This window comes from Camelus dromedarius, chromosome 36, assembly GCF_036321535.1.
Source record: "Camelus dromedarius isolate mCamDro1 chromosome 36, mCamDro1.pat, whole genome shotgun sequence".
Lineage (NCBI taxonomy): Eukaryota > Metazoa > Chordata > Mammalia > Artiodactyla > Camelidae > Camelus > Camelus dromedarius.
Window position 1 is genome coordinate 7,435,404 of NC_087471.1, and position 16,746 is coordinate 7,452,149.

At 40.8% G+C, this 16,746-nt stretch overlaps 1 protein-coding gene across 3 annotated transcripts in view; it reads left to right on the forward strand.

The window, feature by feature from the left end:
- The window catches only part of CDCA2 (cell division cycle associated 2), a 48,029-nt gene extending 38,624 nt beyond the window's left edge, over nucleotides 1–9,405 (forward strand). For all 3 annotated transcript variants that reach the window (XM_031442196.2, XM_031442195.2, XM_031442193.2), the window contains exons 14-15: nucleotides 2,298–2,472; nucleotides 4,819–9,405. In XM_031442196.2, the coding sequence (XP_031298056.1) occupies nucleotides 2,298–2,472; nucleotides 4,819–5,906 (1,263 nt within the window). In that variant the 3' untranslated portion in view covers nucleotides 5,907–9,405. The remainder of the gene's footprint in view (nucleotides 1–2,297; nucleotides 2,473–4,818) is intronic.
- The last annotated feature ends 7,341 nt before the right edge of the window (nucleotides 9,406–16,746 follow it).

The following is a 16,746-nucleotide window of genomic DNA, read 5'->3' on the forward strand; positions in this document are numbered from 1 at the left end:
TCTTTCATCATGTTTAGCAAATTTTACCAAGTTTAACTGGACTGTTCTCTCACATTTGTTCATTCATTTATGTTTGTTAAGAGACCACTCAGTGCCCGGCACGGTTGCAGGTGCTGGAGACATTTTGTATAAACAAAGATCTCCAAAATCTTGTGAAAGGGGGATTTACCTTACCTATGACTCAGAAACTGTTCCGGACGTTATGGCCTGATGATGTTGACCACAGTGTATTAACTGCCCTCGTGAGGCCTATGTCACACAGTAATACCAAGAGCACAGTTTAATATTGAAAATATTTCCCCTATATCAGTTCTCAAAGTAGTAGAAAGGAATTTAAAAGAAAAAGAATAGCTAACACATAGCCCTTACTATGGGTCAAGCCATACTATAACCATTTCACGTTTCACAGCTTTCTGTGATGTGTGCCATTATGGTTCCCATTTTGCAGATGAGAAGAATGAGGTACAGAGAGGTGAAGCAACTTGCCAAAAGTTACAGAGATGTTAAGTGGCAGAGTTAGAATTTGAACCAAAGGTGGCTTGCACAAGGCCAGATATTTCTCTTGCATTTTATCCATGGAGCCCAAGTGGAGATTTTTCTCTTTGCTTCCACAGCCAATGGCCAAGCTGTTTTCCCAAACTGTTCCCTGGATGTCAACAGATGTTCCGTGCAAGAAAAAAGTTTCTTGGAAAAATATTTAACCCAGCATTTTTCGAATGTACATGGAGATTATTTATACTGAGGACTTCTTAGAGAATTTAACGTTAAATATATACTGCAAATCACCAGGAGGGACATTTATCTTGCACGGTTCTAAAGTTATTTTTCCCTGGAATGTCTTCTCTTGTTTTGTGTTCACAGGGCATCTATAGATATCTCAAGGAGCATGTGATTCTGTGCCATTTCTGGGCTTTGAATACCATCCCCCATTAGTCTCTCCACTGTCACCCAAGCGATCTTTCTTAAATGGAAACTCAAGGCGGTCACTCTTTAATCACCACGCGCTCAGCCCTCAGTGCTTTCAGGCTCACGCTCATTGCACGGATGGGTCCGCCTGCTCCGGCGGCCTCACCTGCCACTTCTCCGTGGGCCTGTTGACCACATCCGCCAAACACAGCTCTTCCTCTGGGCTCCACTCAGCTCTTCCTTCCAGCTGTTACGTGTGGCCTTCTCTTTTCTCTGAAAAGCCCTTCTGTGCCACTCCTGTGATCAAGCAAACAGTTCCCACTTGTCTGAGATTTGACTTAGACGGTCCATTTCCTGTGGAGCCTGTCTTGGAAACCTCCCGTCGGCCAGGTCTCCGTCTTCAGTCCACGTGGAGTCTGTCCTGCTCTTGTCTGTATCACAGTTACTTGCCGTCAGGCTGAGAGCTCCCCCAGGGCCACGTCTTGTTTGTTTTTCTGTCTCTTACCCAGAAAATTATTACCTGCACATAGCTGTTTCTCAATAAATGTTTGAATGAATGCCATTTTCCAGAAGCCGTCATTGTTAACAACCTGTTCCTTATATTGACCTAAACTCTGGCTCCTTCCAAAACTGCCACGTTAAATATATTTCATTCTTTTGCTCACAACAATCTTATTTCGATAGAGTGTTTGAGTTTCCCTCAAGTATTTTCCACATGAAAAAATCTTTTTAGCATAGAACATTAGTGCTTGCTTACTGATATGCGGTCGGAATTGAATTTAATACTGCACTCCAGATATTATTCAAGCAGTTTTAATTTTTATAGAAATCCACGTTTTGCGTCAGTTATTATCAAACCTTTGTCCCTCATCTTCTACGTGTGCTCGTTGACTTCCACCTGATTTCGACCTTTTCAGTTTAATCGTGGTTCGATCACCTGCCGTGTGAAGCAGCTTTGGGTTATCTTCAAACTTTAGGTACGCACCTGTTTCTTCATCCAGATCTCTGAACAGAAAACAGCCTCCTATAGTTCCCAGTAGGTTACTCATTCTAGGTTGGTCCTGAGTCATTCTAACCATATTCTAGTTACAAATACCTCCTCCCTTAAGTCTGTCCAGTTCTGTAGCGTCTAATCTGGTTTTCAGCCACCCACAACTCATTTTGGCAGATGCTTTGGGGAACTAAAGAGGGTTACAGTTTGTCAGTTGAGTTCTGCTTCATATTTTATTTGAGCGGGTGCAAGCTACATAGCCCCTTACCCCTGACTCAAATTTCTAAAATTTTAAATGGAATAACTTAAGGGCTTCTTTTGTAAAAAATTAGTTCAAGGGTCGAAACTGTACATGATGCTACATCGTTCCCAGTTACAGTGTTCTGATACGTTTTCTCAGGTTTTAAAAAGCTGCCGAAAGAAGAAAGCAAAGGGAAAGAAGAAGAGTGTTCAAAAGTCTTTATACGGGGAGAGAGACATTGCTTCTAAGAAGCCGCTTCTGAGCCCTATTCCTGAGCTGCCCGAGGTCTCTGAGGTGGCGCCGTCCGTGCCCAGCGTCTGGAGGATGTGCTCAGGTAGCTTGTCCTTTTTCTGTTGTCACCATCGCTTCTCTTTTCCTTCTTTGTTGCTACTTCACTTTCTTTTTGCCCTTTTCCTCCTTCGCTGTGTAAAGAGTACGTAAATTAAAAATATTACCATGAGAATTGAAGTTGAAGAGGCAGACGTTTATAACTGCGGTCACCTAGACCCTTTTCAGAATCTGATGGACGCCCCAGATCCTCCCCCGAGAAAAACGCAGACACAAAATATTGCATATAATTTTAAGAGAAAGAATTCCCTCTCATCCTGTTTTCCTTTTGCTTTTTAAAGCATTTAATTAAAGTAAAATGAATTCGGTTTGGTGGCGTAGCCCATCACGAAAAACAAACAAGGCGGTGGCTTGTGATAGATGTCTTGTCTCTGAACTAAGAGTGAAAATTGAACAGCTCGCCCCGTGATGTTTCAGGAGAGCTGGCGCTGCCAAGCACCTTCTAGAAATAAGTTATAAATTGAACTTGATTACTTTGAAAATTTTGTTTAAAAGGAAGATTAAGTCTGTTGAGATCATGATTAGATTAAGAATTGGATTGGAGTTGCATCTGGTGTGTGATGCTTGCGTTTAAAGTGACTAAATCATACTGAAAAGATTGCATGTGTGTTCACTTGGTGTGTGGATTTTACATGGAATCATTTTTAAGATAGCTGCCTTTGTCAGTCATCAGATATTCATAGCCTGAGTCCCATTTGCAACATTCGGTACAGGATTTATAACGTTTTCAGGGATGAATATGGGACGTGCCATTATAGACACTTGGCTCCCACTGACTTCTTAATTTCCGGGTAGCCCAAAAGTTTAAACAAACACAACCGCAGGCATACACACGCTGTTCCGGCCCCTGGGCACCAGCAGGGCAGCGCTCTCCTGCCCCAGCCTCTTCGCATGCTCCGTCTTGGGACAGGGGGTTGGCCACCCCACCTCTTGTTCATCCAGCCTAATGTTGCTTGTCCTTTAAGGTTTAGGTGTGCCGGCTGCCTTTCCAGAAAATTATTTGTTCACGTTACACCTTTACCACCTGGTTTATAACAATCTGTCTGCCTCCCTCCCCTGCAAGTTGCAGTTTTCTTGAGATTAGAATCTAAGTCTTATTTTCATTATATCCCCAGCTCCTAACAGGCACTCCTCCAGAGATTTTGAACAATGACTGTTAGTGTATATTTCCCATCTTGCATCTTACTAATAAGAGAATTTCTTTTTTTAAATCTATAATGAATGGTTTCATCTGCTACAAAGGTTTAAAGCCTTTCTCTCCCTCCCCCCCTCCCTGCCTTTCTGCCCCATCTGTCTCCCTGGCCTTTCTTTCCTAGCATGTTAATTTCATGAACAACACACAAATGCCCGTTTTTTAAAGCTGTGTGAAGCGCCCTGCTTGGGGGCCCCACCCTCTGTTAATTTCTAGCTTTACAAGACATGATTTTAGGTCCTAGATATATATGTTCAAATTGAAACACTGCTTTTTAGATTTTTGGCTCAGCTTATGTTTTATCTTCCAGTTTTGATTTTGTTTAAAACGCTTTTTATACACATTTGACAGGCCAATTAAAACCTTTATTACCTGAGATAATCAGAGAGATGGCTTCTCCTAACAGTACTGAGGTTTAGTGCTCCCAAAGCCTGAACTCACCTAGGCTGTGTTACGTGACTTAAAAACCTTGATGTTTTGGTCTTCAGGGGTGTGACAGTGCCAGAAACATGTGACAGGTGCCATGTGACGTGTCTTCCTGGAGGACAAATCATAGTCAGAGACAGACATGGAGGGGGGAGATTTTCAGAATATTGAAAGAAACTGGGCTCTTTGAGAGTACCATGGCAGTTTGTTAATTTTTAACGTAAGGCATAAGACCTGAGTGTCTTCAGAAGGACCCCTTTAACTAAGTCCTCAAATCCCCCAGAATTCCAAGTTTTCTCCCTTCTATTTCAGGGGAAACGTTGGTAGAAAAGTTCGAGAAGCACGATGTTGCCCATTTTCTATCGTTCATTCTCAGGGAAATGGGAAATGTGACTGCCTGGTGCTAATTGACCTTGTAGTGTGGGAAGCACGTTAGGACAGAGGAAGCAATTTCAGATACAGTTCTCATTTTCATGGTCTCGGGTGATGTGCTTTATTAGTTCATGCATTCAGGGTGTATTTTCTTAACCTGTGGGCTGAGGAAGAACTAAAAAAGAACGATGACAGATGGGGCAGGTACCGAGTAACGTTCGTGGGGCGTGTGACTTTCTGAAAGCTTAACGCACAGGATACAGTATGGCACCTGTCTGATTTGTTAAGTTTCTTTCCACTGTTAATTTTTAATTAGATTTAAACTTACTTACATGCCCATAGATGATTTCATCTCAAACGGTGAACTTGAAGATGTGAAGCTCCCTAAGGAAAAGAATCTTTTGCCTCAGAACCCAGATGTGCAGTTGATTCCAGGCTGTAATAAATACGATGTGTCTGGATTCGGCAGCCCTTACATGAGAAGTTCCTCGTCACTGACTAATGCTGCTTTTGAGCAAGATTCAAATATACATACTACAGAAATTCATGGGAACAGATCAGGTAACCCATCACCTGATTTTGCCCTCCAGTCCCAAGAAGCTTCTGCTGCTGGTCAAAATGTGGAAAACCTTTTTGAAATCTTTAAAATTTCAGAAGATGTAAACGTCAGGTGTGAAAACCAGGATGGCTTCTTGGTCATCCCAGAAGGAAGACTCCCGGCGAAGCATTTCATGCCCGGCTCACAGAAGGCACGTGGTTGTTCAGAAGCTGTCTCCACTGACGGTGTGGAAGGAAGTAAAGCTCCAGGTGAGGATCTGGGAAGAAACTCCAGAGAGGGCAGCAGTGGTGTGAGTTCCAGAGAGAGGAAATACAGAAGACCCTCCATGTGTTGTTCTGATGGACAAAGTGTACACTTGGAAAACCAACCTTCCTACGGCGTGAGCGGCTCTGTAGAAAAGAGTTTAGAAGATTCTGACCTCTATAAAGATTTATCTGACGCCATCGAGCAAGCCTTTCAGCGGACAGAGAGTGAAACCAAAGTAAGACGCAGCACAAGGCTACAGAAAGGCCTGGAAAGTGAAGGGCTGGTGTGGGTTTCGCTGCCCTGTCCTCCCACATCCTGGCCGTCCCAGAAAACCAAAAGGAGGACAGTCGGCACGCTGGGCAGCAGAGGACCTGAAAGCGAGCCCTCCAGACAAAACCCATGTGGGCTGCCCTTCGCATCAGGTGAAGACCACCGCGAGGGCTTCGCTGCTGCTGCTGCTGCTCCCAGCTTACCCCGGGGGAGGAGGAAGAGCTTCTGTACCTCTGCGCTTGCCGACGTGAGAGATACCACCCGGTCAAAAGGCCGCAGAAGAACCTTTCTCAGCCAGAAGGGAGAGGAAGCTCTCCAGGTGACTTCGACAGAACCGGACATAACGGAGAACTAAAGCGTGACGTCTGCTCCAGAACATCTCCTGCAGAGCATCTCCTGCAGAACATTTGGCAAGAGAGAAGGTGACCAGCCATGCCTAAAGGATTCCTTCATCCCAGTTCCCATCCTTTGTTCAACTTCAGTGTTTTAAAAGTTTCAAGTAAATAAAATCATTTGAGTTGAACCTACTTTTAAGTAGAAATAAGTGAATTTCTTCATCATTCAAAAAGAAAGCATTCTCTTAAATATGTTCTCCCCCCAAATGATAACTGCTTAATTGGTATTCTGTTAAAGACCCAACAGGATGTCTCAAGTTTTATTTCGTGTTAATATATATTTACCACCGGAAGTTTAGAATATCTGTTGTTTAAAAAAAAATCTTTTAGAATTAACTGGTTGTATCTGTATGAGAAGAGGGTTTTTTGTCTTTTTTTTAAATAAATTGATAGAGTCAATGTAACTATGAAAACTGAAGGTAATACAAGGTTGAAAACTGTTAAAGTGTGATGAGGTGTGTTTTTATTTTAAAATACTGACAAAAAAACTGGTTAAAAATTTTAACAATTAAGAAAGATGGAAATGGTAAAACATGTTTTCCTTTTGCATTAAAGTTAAAAGAAGCTTTAATGACTTGCTTTACCGATCTCATAGAAAATTTTTATTTTAATAGTTAGATCAAAATTAAATCGTAAACATGGAATTCTGAAAAAAATCTTTCAGTAATCAGAATATTGCAAATCTCTCATTATAAAATGAACATATAATTTATAAATAACTAATAGGAAAGCATTTTCACCTTTAAACAAGGCTCTTGCGTGCGAGATTGGTTTTTGGTGAAAGTTTAAGCAGTTTTGTTGACACATCTCCCAGATTATTCATATTAGTCACAGGTAATTTGGGATTGAATTCATAGTTCTCCATTAAAAAAATTTTTTTTAAATTCAGAAACTCACTTAAAGGGCCCTAAAAAATTGGTTTGCTCGCATGAAGCATGGTGGTAGGTCTCTCGTGGCATTTTTCCAGACTTTCTAACTTTTTCTTTCATAATATCAAGTACCATTACTTGTCTTGGGTTTTCCAGTTAAGCTTCAGCAATATATCCTGTCACTGTTTGGGTGACAACAGTTTGAAAATCTAAATTGCTATAGATCTGGAATTTGTGAATGCGCATAAATCTTTGTATCATTAAACCATTGTCTTTGAAATCCTTTAAATCATTAAACTCTCCCTCTCCAGGACAGCAGAAACATGTTAACAAATAGGGCTCTCTATAAATAACACAACAGGGAAGAAAGCTCCTGCTGAGCTCCCATTTCCCCCGCCTCAGATAGAGACTATTTGTTACCTTCTTGGCACCAATAGGTCTGGAACTCCTGCTGCTAAAGACTAATGTATTTTACATTAACACTCAAAGTGATCCCCAATTTCTTCTGCCAAAGGGTGGATTGTTTAAAAAATTCTTTTATCTTTACACGTAAATTATTTATGGACTTTTTTTGTCCATTTATAGTTTGGTGGGGTTGGCAAATGTCTTACCCACTGAAAACAAACCAAAAACAAAACCAAAAAAGAATTAACTTCTTAGGAGGCTTTTGGTTTGTGTCATTTGCAAAGAAAAGGAAAAAAACTTTCAGAAACATACAATGTTAAAGGGTTTTGTCTGTTAAAAAATTTTTGTTTTCTGTTGCTTAACATTGTTAAACGTATTAAATTGTTATTTTCTCCCCCTTTTTACTGTATGGTGTATGATCTCCACTGTATTTGAATTTTCAGAATTTCACATGCTTTGTTTTATTTCATGCTAATGAGGATGAAGGAAAGATTTTAGTCTGATTTTAGGTTGTGATTTTCTTGGCTTGATTTTTCAGATGTAAAAATTGTTCTCATTTTCTAGCCCCTGCAGTTAAAAATATAAACATACTTTACAAGTTCTGTGTGTTTCAAACTATTTCCTGATGAATATTTTGTTGCTGTCTGTAAACAACAAATAGGCTGTTTTCCTAAAAAGAACAAGTTTGAGAAATCAAAACAACTTGGAGGTAATTTTATCCACCGTCTCATTTGTATCATAAACTTTGTGAAAAGTTAATGGTTTCTGTATTTGGTCATGCTTGCTTGTTTTTGCTTCTTTTCACTGATGTTTAAATCCAAAACTTGCTGTATCTTTTTTACCGCAGTAACCTTTGACGTTTTGCCCTAGAATATCTGCTCCTTGTCCTGCAGATTCTCGTTTGTTCCAGAAGGTGGCAGCATGACATCTGAAGTTCTTCATCCTGCGAGCACCACCTCAAACCAGGGCAGCTGGCTCTTCGTTGTTGCTATGGGTGCGCCCCTTAACTTTTATTTTCACTCATTTTTATTACCAAAGTAATATGTATCATTGAAAAAAGTAAGAGAACCGTACCAAATCAAAAACCCTTCCTCCACCAAGCGCCAGCATCCTGCAGCCGATGTCAACACTGTTAACAGCCAGCAAACCTCTTCCAGACCCTTCACTGGTGTAAACACGAATATAGGTTTTGATTTCTAACGGGGTCACTGTATGTGCCATCTTGTGATGTAAAATTTTATTCAATGAAATAATAACCTTGTTAACATCCTCAGTGTTGCTCTGGAGAGCCCTGGTGCTGCTTCAGTCTTTGTGAGCCCTGCACAGAATTATGTACCTTGGGTATACAATGGAGTTAGCCATCTCCTTACCAATGGATGCTCGTTGTCACCAATTCTTTGTTCTTGAAAATCAGGCCACACTGGGCTTGCGTGAACATGTAAGATAAATTCCTTGCAATTAAATGGTTACTAAGTTCTTTTCTCTAGATCTTACCTGGCAAAGTCCCTTTATAAAGATTTTGGCTTCCTCACCTTCTTTCTGTCTGTCGCGTTCTCCCCCGGCACTTTATGCCACGATGCTTCCATTTTCTCTCGCTGCCCGGAGCGCCTCAGCTGTAGAAGTGAGGGTGAGACTCGGATCTGGCGTAACACGGAGGAGATGGTGGAGAATGCCTGATTGGTGCTTTACATTGAAAGAGCTTTTCTCTTTTTTTCTTTTCCTTTTTAAAGTCAGGTTTATGGTGGTGTGTTCACCTACAGTAAAGTTTACCCTTTTTTGAATTTTGGCAAATTTATACCGTCAGGTAACCACGACCACAGTCAAGTAATAGAACATTCCCGTCACCCCAAAAGGTGTTCCCTCCTGCCTCTTTGCAGAAGTGCCCTGTCTCCCAACCCCAGCCCCTTGCAATCATCTCATTTCTATCCCGGCTGTTTCGCCTTTTATGTCATATAATGTCACATAAACGGGATCATACAGTATGTGTCCTTTTGTATCTGCCTTTTTAAACAGAAATGCTTTTGAGATTCATCCATGTCCCATGTTAAAGTAGTTGCTTCCTGTTTATTGCCAAGTCACGTTCCATTTTATGGTTGTACCACAGTTTATCCACTCACCAGTTGATGGATTTGGGGATTGTATCTATTTTTGGCTATTAAAAATAAAGCTGCTATAAACATTGGCATATGGATCTTTTTTATAGACGCATGTTTTCATTTGTCTTGGGTAAATACCTCGAAGTGGGACTCCTAGGACGTATGGCTGGGGTATGACTAGCTTTTGAAGAAACCGCCAAGCTTTTCCATGGCAGCTGCACCGTTTTGCATCCTCACCTGCAACACACTGTTTCAGTTGCTCCACATTCTCACCATCGTGAGCTGTTGTCAGCCTTGTTCGCTGCAAGCATGCTAGTCAGTGTGCAGTGGTCTCTCACTGTGGTTTTGATGTTTATTTCCCTAATGACTCGTCGACGCGGGACATCTTTTTTTCCCCGTACGTATTTGCCACGCTTCTAGCCTCTTTATCGAAGTGTCTGTTCAAACCTCTTGCCCGTGTTTTCTTTTGTTGTTATTGTTGTCTTGTTACTGGGTTGAAAGGGTTCTGGGTATACTTGGATACAGTCCTTTTTCGGATATGTATCTTGCAAACATTTCTTCCCAATCTGTGGCTTGTCTTTTTTACTTTCTTAGCAGTGCCCTTTGAAAAGCCAATTTTCATTTTGATGTAATCTAGTTTGTCATTGTTTTTCTTTAATGGCTCATACTTTTGTGTCCTATCTAAGAAATCTTTGACTAACTTAGGGTACTAGGATTTTCTAGGTTTTCTTCGAAAAGTTTTCAAGTTTCAGCTCTCAGATGTGAGATCCACTTTGAGTTAATTTTTATATAATATGTAAGACGAGGGTGTTGTTTTTCTTAATGGAAATCATTCGGCACCATTTGTTGAAAAGATTATACATTCCTTATTGAGTTACAATGGCACCTCTGTTGAAATCAGTTGACTTCATTCGTCTAGGTCTATTTTGGGACTTTATTCTGTTTAATTGATCTATATGTCTGTTCTTAAACCAACATCACACCATCTTGATTATGATACGAAAGCTTTCCCCCCCGCTTACTGTGAATATGATAGTTTTTGTTTAAAATTCTTTTTGTGAAAGAGGAGGCCAGTAGAAGCAAAACATTGACCAACCAATTCTACGTGGAGCCTACAATTATACCCAGACCTGCATTATCATTTAGGGCAAAAAGTCAGCAATGAGAAGCTATCAGAAATATGGGAAGGAAGCCAGCTTCCTTGAGGTACCTATACAGTCAGCCCCATCCTCTTGTAAAAGCCTTTGCTAGAGTTTGTGATTTTAATATTGTTACCCCAAGACACTGTAAGATTTAGTCATTAAGAAAGAATTCTCTTCTTCAACACTGTACAATATACATCAATAAGAAAATGGGATGAGTTAAAATTAGGATCAAAATTAAGTCTGTAAAAAACGAATGTCTGATTCATTTCTTCGAAGTCTTTTATTATAGTTTGGTTTAGTATAAAAATTGTCATTAACCTTACTTGGAAAGTAGCCTGAGCATTTGAGAATGATTTCTTAACACGGGAAAACTTCCCTGTACCAGGTCATCCCAGGTGAGCAGACTGTCGATTTATTAATACACATGCCCAGGCATTAATTTCTAAACGTGATCACTGCCTTCAAGATGCTCAGTGTTCTCTAACGGGAGCAGAATTACCATAGAGGGTAAGATTATGAAGCCGTGCTCCGGACCTCTCAGCCCTCGAGGTAGCACCAACTTCCAGATCAGGTAAGTTTGTTTTGTTTCTTTCTGGAAGAAGTGATGCTTGAACGAAGTTCATTCATCGGGGTTGCAGGGAAATGCAGATCCAAATGAACCGTTCTATTCCAAACGTCCTTTCCTTATTATGTACTGAGACCAGGCAATGTAATTACATTGGCTTCGTCTCATACACATTTTTAATGCATTTTTCTTCCCCATATATTCTAAGCTATGAATACACCTGGGTAAAGCATGGATTCAAAACAAGACGAGAGATCGTGAATTGTGCGTAAGAAAATTGTAAAGAAATCCCTCTCATTCGATGTGTGTGTATTTCTGTCTTTGCTACTGTCAGTTTCTTGGTAGTATGTCTGGAGGGTTGACTCTGGACTTGGACTCCTAGATCGAGTGAGCCGACAAGGGGATGAAATTAAATAACTGCACAGACAAAAAGACAGTGTGGTGCTTTTGGTCTTAGATTTACTTGAAGATTCTTAGAGCTTTGACTTGGCCTGGACGGGCTAACTCCTATGGCCTAGCAATTCTGAGTTTGTATGACGTGGCGCTGGTGTGTTCAGTTTTGTACAGTCTTTGGTGCGTTTCCGTTTTTTTATGAAATCGTGATACAGGCTACAAGTAACATAATAGCTTTAGTGAGAAGATGAGTAATTACTGCCGTTCTCCAGATACATATTTTTGTCCCATATCTTTAACCAAGATCATACTTAGCCTGGCTGTGACCTTAATTTTTAAGATTTATTAGAAAGGTTTTCGGAAAATTTTAGGATATTGGGAAGCAAGTATTTTCTGGAACTGCTTCTATTTTTTGATACTTTAAGCATTATATCACTTACATGAAAAGGGAAAATAAATGAGCATGCACATTAAAGAAAAAATATATAGAAGTTTACATTTTCTAACGGGTAGGTTGGGACTTCCAAAATTTCCAACGGCCGGTTGGAGAGCAGCCTTTCTTAAATATTCCTTTTTCTCATTTGTCCACGGCACACGCGTTGTCTGACTACATGGTTTAATTTAATTCTCTGTGATAAAAGCGGTCTGCAGGGGAGCAAACAGCTGGCTTTGGGGTTTTAGCTGTCATTCAAGAAAAATTCAAATTTCATAATTGCGTTTTAAGTTCCAGATTTCTAACTGTATTTGTGTGGGAGTTTTTAAGCTCTGAAATGTAAAGATAGATATTATATTTATTTACATCTAATAATTTCTTTATTCTCACAACTTTATTCACCCACATACAATTTGCTTTAAAAAAAAAATTCTTTCACTTTGGTAGTGTTTTGAAGCGTCAAGTGTAAGTGGTCTGTTAGTGGCATTTTAATTTTTGCCATTTAAAAAGAAGCTGCATTTCCTGTGTCTGATGTCCTGGGTGTTTTGCTGGGAAACACAAAATAATGTCCACTTTTTCTCTATTTTGACATATCAGATAGCTGCTAAGTAGCGTCAGGTGTTTGCAAAACTAGAGTCTTCCAAATGTACGGTCCAAAGAGTGAAATAACTTTTTTGGAGTATAAATTGGGTGTCAAACAGTTGAAACTTCATAGAGAAAGTGAGTAAAAAGTTTTTTTGTTTTTTTTTTTTTGGTTCAAGTTAGTGTAGTTCAGATGCCAAGAGCTTGGATGTCAAGTGTGCAATTTTACGCCTCACATTTGAACGCATACAGTGGGTTCATTTTCTAATTGTTCATAACAGAGCAATAATCCAACGTGACCAGTCTTTTCTTATTTGAAGTGTACATGGGGAATGAAGATTTCAGAAGTATTCCCTACCTCAAACCTGAAAAACCTGGTGTTAGTCTTGGGTGATTTCCAGTGACCCTGTGACTCCCTTCTTCCTGCCCCCTGTGTAGATTTGGAACTGGGCAGCCATTTTTGTTTTTGGAAGGGAAAGGAGACAGATATAATGAATGGCTTTTATTGTGCAATATTTCAAACTCTCTTGAATGCATTCGAATGGGATGGAAACTGTTCTGCCCAATGTCATAGCCAAAACAAACAAAACATATTCCCTCAACCTGGATGTGTGTTTCTCTCAAACTGGCAGTAGTTAGAGCTCAGCTCTCAAACAAGAATTTGCTTTGACAATTTTTAGCCCTTGTTCGACTGAATATTAGGATAGGTCACAGCCAAAGCAAATACTGTGGGGAAAAATTAATACGCATATTTACAGCTTGCAGGTGGCATCTATTCTTAAACGTTAGATATTTGTCTTAAAGAATTGCTTTTGTGGTAATGCTTTTAAATGGACTACTTTTTGGCTAATATTTTTAAAATGAACTCTTTGATAATAGTAACTGCTAATGTAAATAAATTCTACAGCAGTCCCTGAAGAGTGATAAATGCTTGAATTTAAGTATTTAAACATTTAGAAAGGGCACTAAGAATCTGAGAATTCTAGGAATATCAGACCCAGCAAATATGCCATAAAACTCCCTTGATGGTAGCCTTGTGTGGCCCCCAAAGAATCCACTCTAGTGAGTATCAATGACTCCTTTATGAGGATGCCTCCAACACTTTACTGACTCCAGCCGCCCCCACTTAGGTTGTTAAGTATTCCCACCCTTTGGTTCTGTTGGGAGAATTATTCTCCACAATCAGGATAATTCATTTTGTAATGCGCCATTGTGCTTCATGACCCTGGCAAAATATATTTTTCATTAGTCACAATCATAACTTTAAATTTACGGTCACCTATGACCAACAGGCTCTTGGTTTGTGCCTTAACCAAGAAATACTGGCCACATAAATTGGGAAGCCAGACAATCTGCCTCTCAACATGGAAGTGCAGACTTCAAGCCACCTTTTAGGTCCTCCCTTGGAAAACATAAAATTCTAAATTTCATGGGTGCTTTGTTGAACAACGTCAGACATCTGGGTGAATGGAAATAAGCCATTGGATCATTTCATTGGCCGTTAACTCTTCATATAATAAACGCTACAGATAAAACACTGCCTGCATCTTGCATTTTATTCAGAAACATTGCACACTGATGCAAAGATTTCCACTTCCCAAGCTCTGCAAAGTCCGATTGCATTCCTATCAACTGGCGAGCCTGGCATGTTCTGGACGTGTAAATCATTTTAAGGAGCGGGCACTTAGGTTTTGCAGTCTAAGTGGATGGTGGGAAGTGGCAAGGCCTGCACGAGCTGGTAAGTGGGTGTTACTGAGGTCCACGGCTCTCAGTCTGTCAAGGGGCAAACGTGAGTGTAAGATTCCAATGGGGAGGGGAGGGAGGCAGAATACAAACTCCTTGGGAAAAAAGCAGGCTCTTATTTTTCAATCTTAGATGTTGTTTTAAGCTCTTAGTATTTGAACGTAAATGTGGGAGATACATGGGTTTGTTTCATGGGGTAGGGTAGGAATAATTGGATATTCTGGTTTATCCAAATTCTGCTCTTTTTTTTTTTTTAACGCTGTGAGTGCTGAAGTTTTTTTTGTTTTTTTTTTTTTACCTAAATACACTTATTTTTATATTTAAAAATAACATACCTCCCCCAAACAAATTGGAGCCTCTTAATTCCCACTGAGGCTGCCTTTCCCCTCCAATAAAAACAGACAACCCAGCTTTCCTTTAAATAGGTAACCGAGGCCCACCAACTTATACTCATAACCCTTAATCTAGGCTTGGACTAGTTTTTTAGTTTGTTTGTTTTCACAAGCCCCTCTAGGCAAAATGTACAACACACCCTTCTAAGGTACCGTCATGTGTTCTCATATCTCTGGAAGGACTCAGCAAGACATACTATTGTTGCTATCTTGAAAATAAGATGAAAAAGAGGGAAGTGGTTTTCTCTGCTTGGCAGCCAGTAGTGCTAAAGCCTGGAAGAGACCGGGGGCCTCCTAATACTCGGCCTGTTGTTTATTCCACTTGCTTCGGCTGCCCCCTCCATCCTCCCGGTGCCTAAGGAGGTCAGGCCATATGGGTACTCGCTGGCTGTTCTTATAAAAATTTAGTTGGAAGGGCCCTTGAAATCAGTAGCTACACCGAGGCTTTGAAGCCATCCAGAACCCCTCACAAATAATCAAAATTTCTTAAAACTGGGTGTTCAGTGATGGGCATTGACTCATCCTTTCTCTAATTTCTTGAGGGGAAGAGGGGATTGGGGGCAGGAATGAAGCCAGAAGAAAGACTGTTTAAGCTGGAAGTCAGGACAACGTCTACACCGAGATGCCAGCCCTTTGAACAAGCAGTGTTCTCAGCTCAGGCCCAGAGGAGTGTGCCGGGTGTCCTGCAGCCATCCTGTAAATGTCCGAGTGGACTGATTCCTGTATTTCTTCTGCAAGAGAGGAAAACAGTTCTCGGCAAATCCCAAACACGATGGAGGCGTGTGTCCTTTGACATTTCACTGCCTTGCCTGCTCTTGCTTGGCCATCTCCACAAGCAAAGAGCTGTTACCACCAGTCCAAAGCTGTAACAATATTAAGATGTTTTCCTCAACCTTGTCCCCAGAAAGATACTCAGTTTCCAGAAGATTGTTCTCCCTGGGGCGTTACATCATGAATTGATTCAGTTCTTGGAGGAAGAAATTGGACAAAATATAATAGATTACCTCCTGGGGAAACATACTTAGGTTGTTAAGTATTCCCACCAGAAAACTAAGAAACTGCTTATATATTACTACTCTGTCCACATTTAACCTTTCACCTTTTTGCAGCTGAGCAGGGTGCTTTTTTGCTGTAAAGGTTTTTGTTTTAGTGGGGGTCAGAGAGAACATTTCTCCTTTATTTTTTTAAGGAATACAAGTATTCTTTGTTTTTGCAATTACCCAGACTCCCTCAGCTTCACGAGCCGGGGTCTGCCCCCCAGACCCGGGAACAGGTTAGGATGCAGCCACAGAAGGCTGTCCCCATTCGTTGTGCAAGTGTGGCCTCCCGGTGGGCAGTGGGAAGGGGGACAGCTGGGGCAGGGGGGTAAAGGGAGCTGCTCCATCTAGTTAATTTTCTGTAAGGGTGTTTTGGCCTTTGGGGCATCGTGGCCGGTAGTGAAGAAGGCCATGGTCATGGACTATTTGGGAGACGCTTGTAATAGGAACAAATCTGACTCCATCCTGGATCTGATTCTTTTACTTTAATTTGTATTCTATTTCTTTTGCTACAAGTTAAGAATGTTGTTTATAGCCTGAAATATGCAGGATAGCACATTCTCAGGGCTCTGATCTTTAAAGGTATAACACTTTTCCATTCACACAGAGATTAAAAACTGCAGAACAGAGAATAACATTTGTCTTGCTGGAGATTTACAGGAACATCATGACCTGACCAACATGGACAGCTGCAAGAACAGATTCCAACACCAAGAAGTTTGCAACAACCAACCACACCCCCTCTTCTTTTAGTATAAAAGGAGCCTAGATTCTAACATAGGGAAGATGGTTCTTTGGGACACTAGTCCACCATCTTCTCAGTCTGCTGGCTTTCCAAATAAAGTTGCTATTCATTGCTCCAGCAACTCATCTCTAGATTTACTGGCCTGTTGTGTGGTGAGCAGTACGAGCTTGGACTCAGTAACAAGCATCACCAAGGTCCATCCTGGGGCTGGAGTGGCCTTTGCAAGCAATACCCACCCTGAGGAAAAGGGTCAAGTTTCCTCTTTCCCAGGAACCCATTCTCTGAGCAGGAGGTCAGTGGCTGATGAAATTACTGCCATCCAGTAAAGAGTGCAGTAAGAAATGTGGGAGCTATTTTCTCTTCCAGGCTTTCAAGTTGGAGTAGAGAAAAGCTGG